The sequence below is a fragment of the Sturnira hondurensis genome, unplaced genomic scaffold, assembly GCF_014824575.4.
Source record: "Sturnira hondurensis isolate 20B ecotype Veracruz unplaced genomic scaffold, ASM1482457v3 Scaffold0008860, whole genome shotgun sequence".
NCBI classification, from domain to species: Eukaryota; Metazoa; Chordata; class Mammalia; order Chiroptera; family Phyllostomidae; genus Sturnira; species Sturnira hondurensis.
This window is the reverse complement of record NW_028081491.1, coordinates 2,093,386-2,109,572: the sequence shown is the minus strand read 5'-3', so window position 1 is coordinate 2,109,572 and position 16,187 is coordinate 2,093,386. Positions and strand designations below refer to the sequence as shown.

The 16,187-nt window shown below is 41.5% G+C and overlaps 1 protein-coding gene across 2 annotated transcripts in view; it reads right to left on the bottom strand.

Annotated features, from left to right (window-relative positions):
- The window catches only part of FANCC (FA complementation group C), a 196,985-nt gene that overhangs the window by 32,101 nt on the left and 148,697 nt on the right, over positions 1–16,187 (bottom strand). For both annotated transcript variants that reach the window (XM_037056212.1, XM_037056213.1), the window contains 2 exons: positions 7,849–7,901; positions 6,466–6,565 (listed from right to left, as the gene is read on the bottom strand). In XM_037056212.1, the coding sequence (XP_036912107.1) occupies positions 6,466–6,565; positions 7,849–7,901 (153 nt within the window). The remainder of the gene's footprint in view (positions 1–6,465; positions 6,566–7,848; positions 7,902–16,187) is intronic.

Sequence of the window (16,187 nt, the reverse complement as noted above, 5' to 3'; positions counted from 1 at the left end):
TGTAGCTCATGGAGGGCAGCCCTGGGCAAAATCCGGGGGGGCGGGGGCTAACTTTGGCCTGCACCACCCGGGAAACCCCAGGGGCCAGCACACTCAGTGCACAGCTACAGACCATGTCAGAGCACTGCCACCCTGCCCCTGCACAGCTGATCCTCCATGGAGGGTGGAGGTTGTTTGTAAGTGGTCACAGGCAGTCCTTATAGGTGACTGACCTGGGTAAATCTCTCCCATTGATCTTTGAACAGCAACCAAGGCTCAACTACAAGAGGGGGGTGCAATCAACACACACGAAGGGCACACCTCAAATACACAGCTTCAATGATAGGGCAGGCTATGCCACTGAACCCTACAGGACACCTACTACATGAGAACATACTAACAAGACAGAGTCAGAGCAGCTCTACCAAACACACAGAAACAAACACAGGGAGGCTGCAAAACAAGGAGACAAAGAAACATGGCCCAAATGAAAGAAGAGATCAAATATTCAGAAAAAGAGCTAAATGAAATGGAGATAAGCAATCTATCAGATGCAGAGTTCTAAACACTGGTTATAAGGATAATCAAGGAACCTAGTGAGGACTTCAACAGCATAAAACGATCCAGTCAGAAATGAAGAATTCATTAATTAAAAGAAAGAACAATTTACAGGGAAACAACAGTAGAATGGATGAAGCCAATAATCAAATAAATGATTTAGAACACAACGAAGCAAAAAAACAAAAAACAAAAAACAACCACCCAGAACAAAAGATGAAAAAAGAATCCCTCCTAAATGAGGGTAGTATAAGCAGCTTCTGAGGACAACTTCATGTGTTCCAATATTTTCATCACAGGGGTGCAAGAAGGAGAAGAGAAAGAGCAAGATATTGGAAATCTATCTGAAACAATAATGAAAGAAAATTTCCCTAATTTGGTGAAGGAAATAGACATGCAAGTCCGGGAATCCGCACAGAGTCCCAACCAAGTTGGGCCCAAAGAGGACCACACCAAGACACATTATAGTTAAAATGCCAAAGGTTGAAGATAAAGAGAATCTTACAAGCAGCAAGAAATAAGTAGGGAAGGGAGTTAGCTACCAAGGCATTCCCATAAGACTGTCAACTGATTTCTCAAAAGAAACTGCTGGCTAGAAGGAACTGGAAAGAAGTAATCAAGTGATGAAAAGCAAAGACATACAACCTAGATTAGTCTATCCAGCAAAGCTATCATTTAGAATGCAAGGGCAGATAAAGTGTTTTTCAGACAACGTAAAGCTAAAGGAATTCATCATCACTAAGCCATTATTACATGAAATGTTAAAGGGACTTAGTAAGAAAAAGAAGAAGATCAAAACTAAGAACATTAAAAATGATAACAAACTCACAACTATCAACAACTGAACCTAAAAAAAAACAAAAACTAAGCAAACAACTAGAACAGGAACAGAATAATAAGTATGGGTATCATTTGGAGGGTTAGCTGCAAGGGGGAAGGAAAAGCATGGGGAAAATGGTGCAGGGATCAAGAAGCATAATTGGTAGGAACAAAATAGACAGGGGGAGGTTAAGAATAGTATAGGAAATGGAGAAGCCAAAGAACTTACATGCATGACCCACAAACATGAACTAAAGGGGGAGGGGTGTTGCTAGAAGGAAGGGTGGTACTGGGCAGAAGAGGGCAAATGTCCCAGAAAAAAACTGGGACAACTATAACAGCATAATCAATAAAATATACTTAAAATTTAAAAATAAATAAATAAAATCAGCCTGTCAATTTGTTTTAAAAATACCTACTGGGATTTTGACTAGGATCACAGTGAAGCAGCAACTCAATCAGGGGAGAATAAGCAACTTCACGATTCATGAATATGGCTTTTCTCTTCATATATTTTAGTTTTCCTTCATGTACCTCGGCAATATTTTAGTTTTCTATGTAGAGGTCGTATACACCTTTTGTTAAATTTAACCCTAAATATTTTTATGTGTGCCTGGATTTATCTACTTCTCTTTCTATTTCTGTCAGTTTTTGCTTCCTGTATTTCAGAACTGTTTGTTACTAGGTACATATCTGTTTATAATTGGTATTTACCTGATAAACTTGTCATTATAAAATGTCTCTCATTAATCTCTGGTCATACTCCTTGTCTTGAAGTCTAATCTGTTTGCTGCTAGTGGAATCATACCAGCTTTCTTGTGTTTATTATTTAAAATCGTAACATATCTCTTTCCTTATTTTTACTTTAATCTGTGTCTTTATAATTAGAATGAGTCTCTTGAAAACAACATATAGTTGGGTCTTGTTTTTTCATTCAGACTGAACTATCTGCCTTTTTACTGCTATATAATTTTCAGTTAACTTTTCATGTACTTGTAGCTATGTTTGAAAGTAGGTCTATCTTTTGATATTAGTTTCTTTTTTTCCAATCAATTTTTTGTTCCTCTGACAGCCCACAGCTCTGCCTTTTGATACTCAAGTCAATCAGATTGCGTCTTGAGTTCTGGCCACATACTGACCCCCCTTAACCCCACACTCCCATCACTTACATGAGAGTCCTCTAAGGAAAGTAAGAAGAATAACCAATGAAATTTCCTTTTTCAAGGGCTGAATCCATTCCAGTTTCTATCTGCTTTTTTGGTTACTCTCCAGTATCTTCAAATCATTCTTAAAAATATTTTTCCCAGAGTTCATAATTTTTTAAAGATTTTATTTACTCATTTTTTAGAGAGATGGGAAAAGAAGGAGAAAGAGAAAAAGGAAACATTGATGCACGAGATACATTGACCAGTTGCCTCTCGTGCTCCCAACCAGGGACCTGGCCTGAAACCCAGACATCTGGGTTTGCCAGAAACCCGACCCTCTGGTTTGCAGGCTGGCACCCAATCCACTGGCCCACATTAGCCAGGGCCAGAGTTTGTAACTTTTATGTGTGGGAGACTTAGTCTAGCACATTATTCGATTCTGCCACTAGTATAGCCAGATTCTGAACTGACTTGCTGTTTGTACTGAGCTATTACACAGGCTCAGAAAAAGTGGCTTGTGGGGACAGTCTTCAGTGTTTGCCTACTAGCCTGACTGAGCACATTGATGGAGTTGCACTGTGCTTTCCAAATAAAACGGGTGAGAGGAAAGGATAAAAAGAGAATGAAAATAAACATTCCTGACAAAGGGAAAGAATGTGGACTAATGGGATTTCTTACACACTTTTCTGTGCGCGTGTGTCGGGGGGCCTGTGTGTGGAGTGTAATGAAAACCCCTCGGCAGTATTTATAGAAGCAGGACTTCAGGTTCCTAATAACCAGCACTTCTACTCCTAAGTATATATCCAAGAATGTTCAGGGAAACACTGTTTGCAGAAGAAAACAAAAGGTGGAAACCACCCAAATGCCCACTACCAGGAAACAGCTACACTGTGGCACACTTTCCCAGTGGAGTACTACCAACGGGCACATGAATAGGTACATGAACAGAAGCTCAACATCATCAGTCATCAGGGAAATGCAAATCAAAATCACAATGAGATACCACCTCACACCTGTTAGAATGGCTGTTATCAAAAGGATGAAAAACAGTAAAAGTTGACAAGGATGTGGAAAAAAGAGAACTCTTATACACTGTTGGTGGCAATGTAAACTGTTGCAGCCTCTATGGAAAACAGTATGGAGGTTCCTAACAAATACAACTACCATATGATCCAGCAGTTCTACTTCTGGGGATGTAGATGACAAAAATAAAAACACAAACTTAAAAAGATATATGACGGGGACCCCAGAAAAACTGGATTTATCTTCTGGAGGCTCCCCTCACTAGATGAGGGTTCTAGGAACCCATCTGTATTCATGTACAAGCTGGTTTTGTAAGAGGCTGGTTCGGCCTCAGTGAATTTTTTTGAAGACTCTTTCGAAGTGTTTGCCCATTTCATGATGGGTGATTTACAAGTGTACCTGCCTACACTGCAGTGAGTAATCAGCAGTTTTTGACCAAACACAGCATGACCCCATTCCCTATCCTCCCTATTCACCCAATCTCACTCCAAGTGACTTTTTTTTTCACCAGATGAAAAAAGTCTTCAAAGGCAAACGTTTTGCCAGTGTGAAAGAGGCGAAACAAAAAGCAGCAGCAGCACTAAAGCACATCAAAATTATCAAGATCAAAAACTGTTTTGAGTAGGGGAAAAAAGTCTCAATAGGTATATTTTATCAAATGGAAAATACTTTGAAAGTGACTGAAGTTTAAAACATGTAAGAAAAAATACACATTTTTTTAATAAATAAATTCCATTTCTTGGGTCTGCCCTAGTATGCATCCCCATGTTCACTGCATCATTATTTGGAATATCTAATACATGGAAACAATCTAAGTGTCCATCAAATGGATGAGTGGATAAAAGGTGCTGTTTGTATATACAGTGGAATTATTATTCAGCCATATATAAATGAAATCTTGACATCTGAGACAATATGGATGAACCTCAAGGGCATTATGCTAAGTGAAATAAGTCAGACAGAGAAAGACAAATACTGTATGATCTCCATTATATGTGCAATTTTAGGAAAGAGAGAAAAAGGTGGGAAGGAAGGAAGGAAGGAAGGAAGGGAGTAAGTGAGTCCAAGCTCAGATACAGAGAACACATTGGTGACTGATAGAGGTGGGTGAAATCAGTAAAGGTAGTCAGTCAAAAGGCACAAACTTCAGCCCTGGCTGGTGTAGCTCAGTGGACTGAGCGCCAGCCTGGGAACCATAGGGTCACTGGTTCAATTCCCAGTCGGGGCACATGCCTGGGTTGCAGGCCAAGTCAGGTCCCCAGTGGAGGGCATGTGAGAAGCAACCACACATTGATGTTTCTCTCCCTTTCTTTCTCCCTCCCTTCCCCTCTAAAACAAATAAATAAAACCTTTTTAAAAAGGCACAAACTTTAGCTATAAAATAAATAGTTCATGGGGATGTAATGTATAAAGTTTCCAATACTATATTGCATATTTGAAAATTGCTAAGACTGTAGATATTAAAAGTTCTCATCACAGGGAAAGTAATTTGTAACTGGTTGGTGAGAGATGTTAACTAGAATTATTGTGAAGATCATATCAAAATATATAAATATCCAATCATTATGCTGTATACCTGAAACTAATAGAATGTCAATTATACCTCAATAAAAAATAAAGATGAATAAATTAATTAAAAGCAACTGCAAATCAAGTCCAAATCTGTGGTGCCCAAGGCCAACACTCTGGAGGAGCAAAGCTGATAAGAAAAACAGATTCGAGCTAACGCTGAGGAGCAGCGCTTCTTTCACTAGTGTCTCCACCTCAACCTACGTGTGTTACAGGTCAAGGGAGAGGCTTTCTAAAAGGCCAGCTCCTAACTGGGATGCAAAGAATGTATAAAGGAGGATAGAGGGTAGTTATGGTTATGCTGCAAAAGAAGGATGAGGGCCAGGCGGCAGTCAGTGCCTTTCGGCAGAACTCCCCTCTTGAATTCCAGGAGGGTATCATTGATAACACTGTCTGCTACAGTTTAGCTAACTTCCCCAGGGAAAGAGAAGAGGGGAAAACACATCATAAGTATTTATTACTGTCTTAAACAGCAATGATAAAGCCTCAGCAGACTTTGGGGTAGAGGTGTGTGGGATTTTAGCAGAGCCGAGCATCACAGCACTGTTTTCCTTAGTCACGTTGTGGAGAACATCATGAGGGACCATGCCGTACCTCCTAAGAAGCTGCAGTGTACTCAGGCACTTAAACAGGCAAAGCAACTCACAAAGGTTTGGGCTAGTTCAAACGCCCAACGGTGAATGCTCTCTGGTAGAAAAGCTTCTTGTTCCACAGGGTTACTCTAACCGGTCAGTGGTCCTTGCCTGCTGCCGCCTGGCCCAGGCTGAGGGAGCCCTGTAGTGCACGTCTGCCTGCAGGCCCTGAGCCTTCCTACTCACTGTGTCCAACTGCACCTCTTGGTCACTACCATTCCCAGCTCCTCTTCGACAGTTATTCAAATCTTTTCTTATTCTCACTACCTCTCCCCTGGAAGAATTCAATTTACATTTGAGTTTCTCAAAGGAAAGGGAACTCTAATAACTAAGAATGTCCAGTATTGCTTTGTAATAAGAGGCATTTCCTTCTTAGCCTGTGCTGTGTGGGCCCCAGGATGCCCGTCGCTGGCCTGGGATGTGCGCTCCCACTTGGCAGCCAGCACACACCCAGGGCCTGGAAAATTCACCTTTCAGGGCTGGCATGACATAGTTCTCTGACACAACAGCAGATAAATACTTCTGGGTACCAGGGCATAGGACAGACAGAAACTATTTTGAATACTTTCAATTAAAATAGTGTTACCCCTGCTGGAGCATGCATTTGGAAACTTTCTTTGTGAGCAAAATAGTCTATTAAAATCACTGAAAATGAAATGCTCCTTTCAATGATTAGCCAAATACTCTGAGCAGTCTTTCTTTCCTTTGGAGAAATGAATAATACATGCAATATAACAAACCTGGTTGTTTTCTTTTTTCAGAGCTTCTATAAAGCACAATGTAAATACTTGAATGGTGGCTAGTACTTCTGGGGCTCCGCTGGTTCCCAGGAGTGCATACCTGAGCAATGCAAGGCCAGATCACAAGACATTTAATGACTGATTTGGTAAACACATGAACCTGAATTGTATGAGAGAAGAGTGGAAACATTCTTTTCGTGCCGTAAGCTTCAGATGTCATTCCTGTGTAAAGCAGAACTCTGCCACTCCTTTCTAACGACTGAAATGGTAATGTGCAGTAGTCCCCTCCTTGGATTTTAAGTTATTAAGCACTGCAGATCCTTTCCACGTAGGCCTGAGTGCTCTACAAATATTTATTTGTACACAGTACGCCCAGACATGCAGCAGCAACAAATCTTTTACTTTTTCAAGTGGAGAGAGAGCTGCTCAAGGAGGGGAAATGGCTCAGTCAAATCTGCCCACCAAAGTGGTGGAAGAATCTGTGTGTAGCTGGTTATTTTCCATGCATTTTCATCCAATTAAATTTTAAGTTAAATTAAAAAGCAGCTCAAATCTTCCTAGCTTTAAACCCAAAATGGCATTGATTTCTTATTTCTATGCTTATTTAGCTTAAGGTTGGTATGTTTCAAGACCAACCCAAGTGCTAGGTGATTTACTGTTGTAAAAATTTCTTTCCCTAGTGTCTGCTGCAGCTCTGGAGCCCCTACCACTGAGTGGGAGGTGGAGTGGGATGGAGAGGGCAGACATCCTGGCTGTGCCAGCAGCCCCGAAGGAGACTGCAGACCCTCTTCTGGTGACAAGCCCCGAGGCAGGGGTCAAGTCTCCCAATAATGGTCAGCCATTACCTAAACTAGTGTCCAGTAGTCTCATCTCTCAGCACTTGTAAATCCAATGTGTTTCCCAAGAAGTGCTCAATTTACAAAAAAAAATCAATGTGTTGTAAGATAACTTGCCTAGCTGATTTTACCTTTCAGAAGAGTTCTGTTAAGATGGAATTATTAATTTATTTTTCCTTAGCTTTAAAAACCCTTTTAAAAGATCGGTCAGCCCTCATGTGGCGAAGGGAGGGAGTACACTGCTGCACTTGGTTTTGAGCTGAGAAGAATCCTACATAACTACTTAATGATTTAAAATGTAACTCAACTCTTTTATACCATTAATACTAGAATTTTAAAAGGTTAAAAATTAAAATTATTTCAATTTTAAGCATTGGCTTTTAAATATACATGAACATTTAGGCTTTACCAAAAAGCTCAGAGGGGTCAGATGAAATCAGAAACTAATTTCCCCATGATACAGCCAGAGATTACCACAGAATTTTTATCTACATTTGGAAATTGGGCATTTTAAAATCAATTACTAGCAAAATAGCACAACATTTACCTGAACATTTCATCAACTATTCTGAATATGGCAGGGTGGCAGGCTGCTTCAGGCTGTAAAGGAAAAGACGACAAGACAATAAAATATCAGAAGTATTTCATCAGTAAAAACTTGCTATTAACAGGCAAATGAGTCGTCTAAAACTGCTGGTGGCTATAAAATGAACCTAGCCTTCTGACTTGTGTGAAACTGTGAGAAGACAGCTGTTTGCAAACTAAGAAGAGGTTTCTTGCTAGATACCAAAACTGCTGACACCTTGATCTTGTCCATACAGCCTCCCAACGGACAGAGCTTTCCCGTGCTCCATGTGAAACCTCAACATTCAGATCGTGGACGTTAGTGTCAGCACTCTGCACTCAGTGGGGGTAGATGGAAGGGCCATTTCACATCCTACTATTTTATCTGTCATCATCTATGGCAAGCAACTTCCCCCAGGTGTATTATATAGTTAATGGACTAAGAAATTGCCATTTCCTTCAGTAAAAAGGCCGAATAAAACTTCCAGCCAAGATGGAGGCACGGGTAAATACGGCTCGCATTCTCACACAACCATATCAAAATTACAACTATAGAAAAACCATCAGGACTTCCACCAAGATGGAGGCATAGGTGGAAACACTGTGCCTTCTCCCACAACCAAGTCTGAATACAACAAAGGTTTGGAGAAACAAAGACACAGCAAAAAACAGAAAATTGAATTATACGGAAGTCCGACTACATCTAACCATTCAACGGGGACGGTAAGAGGGGCGGAGCCAGCAGCAGAGCAGGGTTGGGCAGGAAAGGTTCCCCGACTTAGGTGCGCAGGTAGCCCGGACCCAATCAGGGTGTGGGGCAGACTGACCGAGGTTGCACATTTGCGCACAGTGAGACAGACCACGCAGGCCCCAGGGGGCAAGGGCTGATGGCGGTGGCACACTCGCGTGTAGTGGGATGAAACGCTTGGCCCGGTGACGGCAGCAGCTGCAGCACTGGTGGGGGCCACGGCAGGAGGCGGCAGACGGGAGGCCATTGCTCCTCTTTGACCCCACCCCCACATACAGCATCACAACCCAGCGACTTAGTTGCCCTGCACTAGTGAACACCTTAGGGCTCCGATCCTGCTATGTAACAGGCACGAACAGCCCAAAAGATGGTGCAAGAAGAACTCAAAGTCCCAGAGCCCATAACTCTAAGTGACCAAGAGATTGCCAGCCTCTCAGATGCACAGTTCAAGACACTGTTTATCAGGATGCTCACAGAACTGGTTGATTATAGTCACAAATTAGAGGAACATATGAAGGCTAAACTGAAATGAAGGGAGATGCACAGGAAACCAATAGTGATGAAAAGGAAACTGGGACTCAAATCAAGGGAGTGGACCAGAAGGAAGAACAAAACATACAACCAGAAAGGAATGAAGAAATGAGAATTCAAAAAAATGAGGAGAGGCTTAGGAACCTCCAGGACATCTTTAAATGCTCCAACATCCAGATTATAGGGGTACCAGAAGGGGGAAAGAAACAGCCACGAATGGAAAACTTATTTGAACAAATAATAAAGGAGAACTTCCCCAGTCTGGCAAAGGAAATAGACTTCCAGGAAATCCAGGAAGCTCAGAGAGTCCCAAAGAAGTTGGACCCAAGAAGGAACACACCAAGGCACATCATAATTACATTAGCCAAGACTAAAATGAAGGAGAGAATCCTAGAAGCAGCAAGAGATAAGGGGACAGACACCTACAAAGGAGTACCCATCAGACTGTCAGCGGATTTCTCAAAAGAGACCTTACAGGCAAGAAGGGGCTGGCAAGAAGTATTCCAAGTCATGAAATCCAAAGACCTACAGCCAACATTGCTCTATCCAGCAAAGCTTTCATTTAGAATGGAAGGACAGATAAAGTGCTTCTCAGATAAGGTCAAGTTCAAGGAGTTCACCATCACCAAGCCCTTATTATATGAAATGTTAAAGGGACTTATCTAAGAAAAAGAAGATGAAAAATATGAACAGTGAAAGGACAGCAAACTCACAGTTATTAACAATCACACCTAAAACAAAAGCAAGCCAAGAGGACAGCTAGATCAGGAGTGGAACCATAGAAATGAAGAACACATGGAGGGTTAGCAACAGTGGAGTGGGAGGAGGAGAAGGGGGGAGAAGGTACAGAGAATAGCATAGACAGTAGGTAGAAAATAGATAGGGAGGAGGGCAAGAATAGTGGGGGAAATATAGAATCTAAAGAACTTGAGACACGTGGTCATAAACTAAGAGGGGGAGAATGGTGGGGGAGGGAGTGTGCAGGTGGAGGGGAATGAAGAGGGGGAATAGAACAACTGTAATGGTATAATCAATAAAATATATTTAAAAAATAATAAATATATTTTAAAAAAAGAATTTCCTTCCTTGTTAAAGGCTGAGTAACATTTAATTGTATGTATATACTGCATTTTGTTTATCCATTTATCCATGAATAAACATTTGGGTTGCTTCTAAAAAAAAGAAAAAAGAAAAACCATCAATCACAACTGTCAGAAATAGAGTTAGTTGATTGGAAGTCCACCAACTGTGGAATTAAAGAAACCACATCCATCCAGACTGGTAGGAGGGGCTCAGATGCAGAAACGTGGAGATGCGGAATGGGCTGGTCCCACACCCACATGTAGTAAGTTAAAAATGGGCAGGATACCTCAGGAGCAACGGGTGCCAGCCCAAAACCAGGGCCCCCAGCCCAGGGTTTCAGTGCCAGGAAGGTAAGTCTCAATAACTTCCGGCTGCAAAAACTAGGAGGGATTGGCTCAGTAGAAGAAACTGCTGACTTCCTGAGCAGTTCTTCTTAAATGACCCCCACACAGACTTACTCAGACTCACTCCCTCTGAACTTCAGCACCAGGGTAGGAGCTTGAAAGGCATGTGGCAACTGAAGTGTCCAGCATCAGCACTGGGTGAAATCTGGGGGACAGATTTCACTCAAACAGAATTGTGGGCAGAGGCCATCATTCCGTTTCTATGCCCTCCCCACACAGAGCCACAAAGACAGCAGGCCAGTGCCATATCTGAGACTCTATCAACCTGCCTAACACTGTTTGTCCCACACTAGTGATTCCCTGAGTCTCCACCCCACCCAAATTATGTGCCCACTCAAGTTATTAACAGTGACTTTTCCATATGAATGGCTAGTCTTGGCTCATGCCTCAGACCTTCCTAAATCCTCTCAAACAAGTAACGGCCAGGCTCAGTGAGCCCCCAGACCACATACTCTTGCTGAGTGGCCCAGGCCTGGCACAAGCAGCAGCCAGCCTATGTTCACAGCATGGACTTGCTACGGGTACCTCTAAGCCCAGCCCAAGTAGCAGCCAAATGCAAACTGCTTCACAGCTTCTTCCATGTGGCCCCAGACAGAACACAGGTATGGGCTGACCTTGGTCTGCACCACTTGGGAAACCCCATAGCCTACACAGCTGGTGGACAGCTAGGGACCACATTGGAGCATAACCACACAATCACCTCAATAAGCAACGTGCTCAAGGGGCAGACTCAGTGGACTCCAGAGCCCAGAAGTTGGTGGTCAGTGGACAGACAGTCCTTGCAGCTGACTGGCCTGGGTAAATCACTTCCATTGACCTGCCAACAGCAATCAAAGCTCAACTACAAAAGAAGGGTATGCCACTGGATCCTACAGGATACCTACTACATTAGGCCATACTACCAAGACATGGAGTCAGGGCAGCTCTACCTACCACATAGAAACAAACACAGGAAAGCTGACCAAAAAAAGGAGACAAAGAAATATGGCCCAGATGAAAGAACAGTAAAGTGGATGATACTTCTGAAAAAAATAGAATAAAACTCCAGAGAAAGAACTAAAGGAAATGGAGTTAAGCAATCTATCAGACACAGAGTTCTAAACACTGGTTATAAGGATGCTCAAGGAACCTAGTGAGGATCTCGACAGCATAAAAAAGATCAAGTCAGAAATGAAGAATTCACTAATTAAAATAAAGAACAATTTACAGGGAAACAACAGTAGAGTGGATGAAGCCAATAGTCAAATCAATGATTTGGATCATAAAGAAGCAAAAAAACAACTACCCAGAACAACAAGAAGAAAAAAAAAATTTTTAAATGAGGATAGTGTAAGGAGCTCCTGGCACGACTTCACGTGTTCCAAGATTCACATCATAGGGGTGCCAGAAGGAGAAGAGAAAGAGCAAGATATTGGAAATCTATTTCAAAAAATAATGAAAGAAAACTTTCCTAATTTGGTGAAGGAAATAGACATATAAATCCAGGAAGCACAGAGTTCCAGCCAAGTTGGACCCAAAGAGGCCCACTTTAAGACACATCACAATTAAAATGCCAAAAGTTAAAGAGAGAATCTTACAAGCAGCAAGAGAAAAGAAGTTAGTTACCTATAGGGGAGTTCTCATAAGACTGTCAGATGATTTTTCAAAAGAAACTTTGCAGGCTAGGAGGGACTGGCAAGAAATATATTTTCATGACTTTAAGTCATGAAAACCAGGGACTTACAGCCCAGATTGCTCCCAGCAAGGCTATCATTTAGAATCAAAGGACAGATAAAGGGCTTCCCAAACAAGAAAGAACTAAACAGTTCATCTTCACCAAGCCATTATTGTATGAAATGTTAAAAGGACCTACTTAAGCCCTGGTTGGTATAGCTCAGTGGATTGAGCACAGGCTGCGAACCAAAGGATTGAAGGTTTCAGTCAGGGCACATGCCTGGGTTATGGGCCAGATCCCCAGTTGGGGGAGTATGAGAGGCAACCACACATTGATGTCTCTCTCCCTCTCTTTCTCTTTACCTTCCCCTCTCTCTAAGAAATAAATAAATAAAATCTTTTTAAAAAAGAAGTTAAGAAAAAGTAGAAGATGAAAACTATGAATGATAAAACGGCAAAAAAAACTCTCCCATATCTTTCAACAATTGAATCTAAAAAACAAACTAAGCAATTAAGAAGAAAAGAGAGAGAATCATGGATACTGAGAGCATTTTGATGGTTGCCAGATGGGAGGGAAGTGTGGAGGAAATGGGTGAAGAGGTGAGGGGATTAAGAAGTACAAACAGGTAGTTACAGAATAGCTATGGGAATGTAAAATACAGTATAGAAATAAGTAGCCAAAGAACTCATACACATGACCCACGGACATGAACTATGATGTGGGGACTGCCTGAGGGAGCAGGATGTGCTGAGTGGAGGGGGACAAAGGGGAAAAATCAGGACAAGCATAAATCAATAAACTACAATTTAAAAAAGACAAAAGAAAAGTAACATAATCCTTTGAGTTAGAAAAAATGGAAAAATCGTTGCATACAGATGCATACAGTGATTAAGGAGATTATGGGCAAGCTTTATTTCCTCTATATATCCATGTACATTCCACATTTTCTACAATAAGCCCATATGATCCAGAAATCAACGTGCAGCCATGAAACACAGAGCCTGCCTGTGTTGCTAGTTTTATTGCTTTTGACCTCCTCGCATGGCCTAGAAGTACCTTAAGGTCAGATGTGGGCCAACTATCTTTTCCTTCCTATTCGGTGATGAGTACATAATGATTTGATATTTAGGGAAGCAGTGACCACTCCCACGTTGTACTAAATAGTACCACATCTGAGTGCACCATGAATTTAGCAGTTTCAATTATCTAACAGGAAAAGATGGTTAACAAAAAAATCAAGATACCACCACCTTGAATGATGAAAGTGATCTAATTTAGTCCACAAATATTTTTGCAATGGGTTTCGGTGGTTTAAATATGCAGAAGCTGACCTACTGTGGCCTTGGTGGGGCTTTAGTGGGCCTGACCCAGGTTCCATATCCTTTTGACCAGAACTCAAAGCATGAGGTTAAGCCAAATGAATATGTCATTTGTGTCCTAAATCAGATGTTTCATAGTAGCATCCAAATGTTAGTGGATTAGGCTCTGGGGAATATCTTTGAGTCCTATCATGCTTGATATGACTAGCTTTGGGAAATACTTTTTCATACCCTCTCCCCCAATTAAAAAAAGAAAAAAGGATATGCTTTGTCTCTCATATTTTCTGGATCACGCAGAGGAAAGAATGGTGCCTATCTCCACAGGCTTTCTTTTCCACTGTTGGCTCTACGCTGGTGTTTTGAGTTGTAACATTGAATGTGTGCCATCTAGTGTTCACACTATGCAACTACAGGTTGTCACAGAGGGCCGGGGCAAGGGCATCAGCACTTGCTAAAATGACGGAGTGATCTCCTTTTAACTATTTGAAGAGATTTGTGACTTATGAAAAAATCAAACAAGAAGTGAAAAGCAAACGGGCATGTCTGGAAGAAAAGTGATTCATCAAATTTGCCAGTTTCATACATAGACAACATGCCTCCTGAGTAATGGACCAAGCAACACAACCATGTGCCCACAGCCAGACAGAGCCTGAAAATGCGCTGGTAGAAAACCAAGACTAAATGATGATAGGACCATTCCTTTTATTCTAAATGGTCTAACTATTCTAGAACCACTCTATAAATTTGAAGTTAGTAGAAAATCATTCAATACTAATTTCAGAGATTTACAAATGGTAAAGAAAAGGATGATCCAAAGAATATGGCTACCATGGAAATCAAAGAGAGAAGCGAAAAAAAAAACTGATTCAGTTTGCTAAAAGATGAGAGCTTGGACTGCTTTTCCTTTATGCAATGGTTTCTAGCAAAACATCTTAATCCAATGTTTCAAATTTCTCCAGACTGTGTGGAATCTGACTGCTCTCTCCACATCAATGCACTCAACTTCTTCGATTTCTTTCTGTCCAAATATTTCAGACCCTTGGTTGCTGTCAACCTGCTTCTACAACTTGTTCAGCTTTCAAAACAGATACAATGCCAGGAGGCAGAAAAACTGTACTGAAACAGCAATGGCAGAATTTTTTATTTAAAGCCAGTCTCCCTTGCTGCCCCAGAGCTATGAACAGCTTTTTCTCATCTGTGGCCTTTACTGATAGTTGTTAAAATGAGACTCTTTATACTTCCCGAACACATAATTTCAGGGTCATGGAGTCCCCTAATGAAGCCCAGGATGCTCACAGGCCAGGCTTGTGTCCTAGTGATACCAAGTCACAAAAGCAAACTTAAGCTGCTTTTCTTATCAAGGGAATCCTCCAAATAGAATTAAAGTCTTAATTCATGGTTCTTTGGAAGCCATAGCTTTCCCCCCCTTTTTACAGCATCCTTGTGAGGGAAGAGGCAAACATTTTAACTTCTCTGTGTTCCATTTGATTTGTAATATGGGATGCCACAAGCCACTCTGCAGCTCACAGCTACAAACCCTAGCTCTGAAGCCCCACAACCCAGGCAATTACCTTTCCTAGTAAAATGAGGAAAGAAAGAAAACCTTTCCTGGAGTCCTTCTGTTTGACTTTCTCTATCCTACCGAAATCTGTTCCTTCTCTTCCTTCTCAAGCCCTTCTCATCTCTCTTCTCCATGTGGCCTAATAATGTCCACGTACTGATTATTCCAAGTCTAGAGAAACTATGTCACCAGGAGCCTATCAGTAACATGAACTTTGTCTTTCTCCCAGCTCCTGACACCACCTCTATTTCTTTCATTAAATGTCGGAGGATGAATGAACAGTGATAATAGGGAGCTCTGGACTCTGGCTTCCTTTTCTTATGGACCAGATTGTCCTGCTGGACGTATATCCCCTTCCCATCTCTCACAGCTACCCACGATGGCATTGTTTACCTCCTCTGTGCCTAGAAGGACAGCTCATTCCCATACCTCAAAGAAACAAGGAAAGACAAAGCCAACCAAGAAGAAATGTGCAGTGGTCATGTTCTCCAGGACTGCGTTGTGGGGAGAAGCGAGGGTGAGGCCAGCTTGTCACTCTTACCGTGAGTTTTGCAAATAACATCAATGCTCGCTCTCTGCCCTCAGTGTCTACTTTGTCATTTTCATCCTGATTCATCAATGATTATTACAAGCCACTTAAAAGAGACCCGAGAACACAAAAGAACAGAATTCTCAGGAAGAAATCTTTCCTTCTATTATTTCTGATTCTGTGTATGTGCATGTAAAAGAGAGAGAATATAGGGATGAGCGGGGAGAAGGGAAGAAAGAGAAACTACAAACCAGAGAGCAAAATTATACTATGATTTGGGGTAACTACAAAACTGAATACCTCTTATAAAAAACAAAAAGGCAGTAAAGAAACAAACAAACAAAATTCTTAAGTTTTTCCATTTATCACCTTTCATAGATATTTTCCCTTAGCAATAAAGAGAAAAACAGTAGGTGAGGAGACCAGAAGTGGAAGTTGAGGAAGCCTGGGAAAGATTCTTTTCATAGTCCATTTCAATGTGGTTTAAATATTT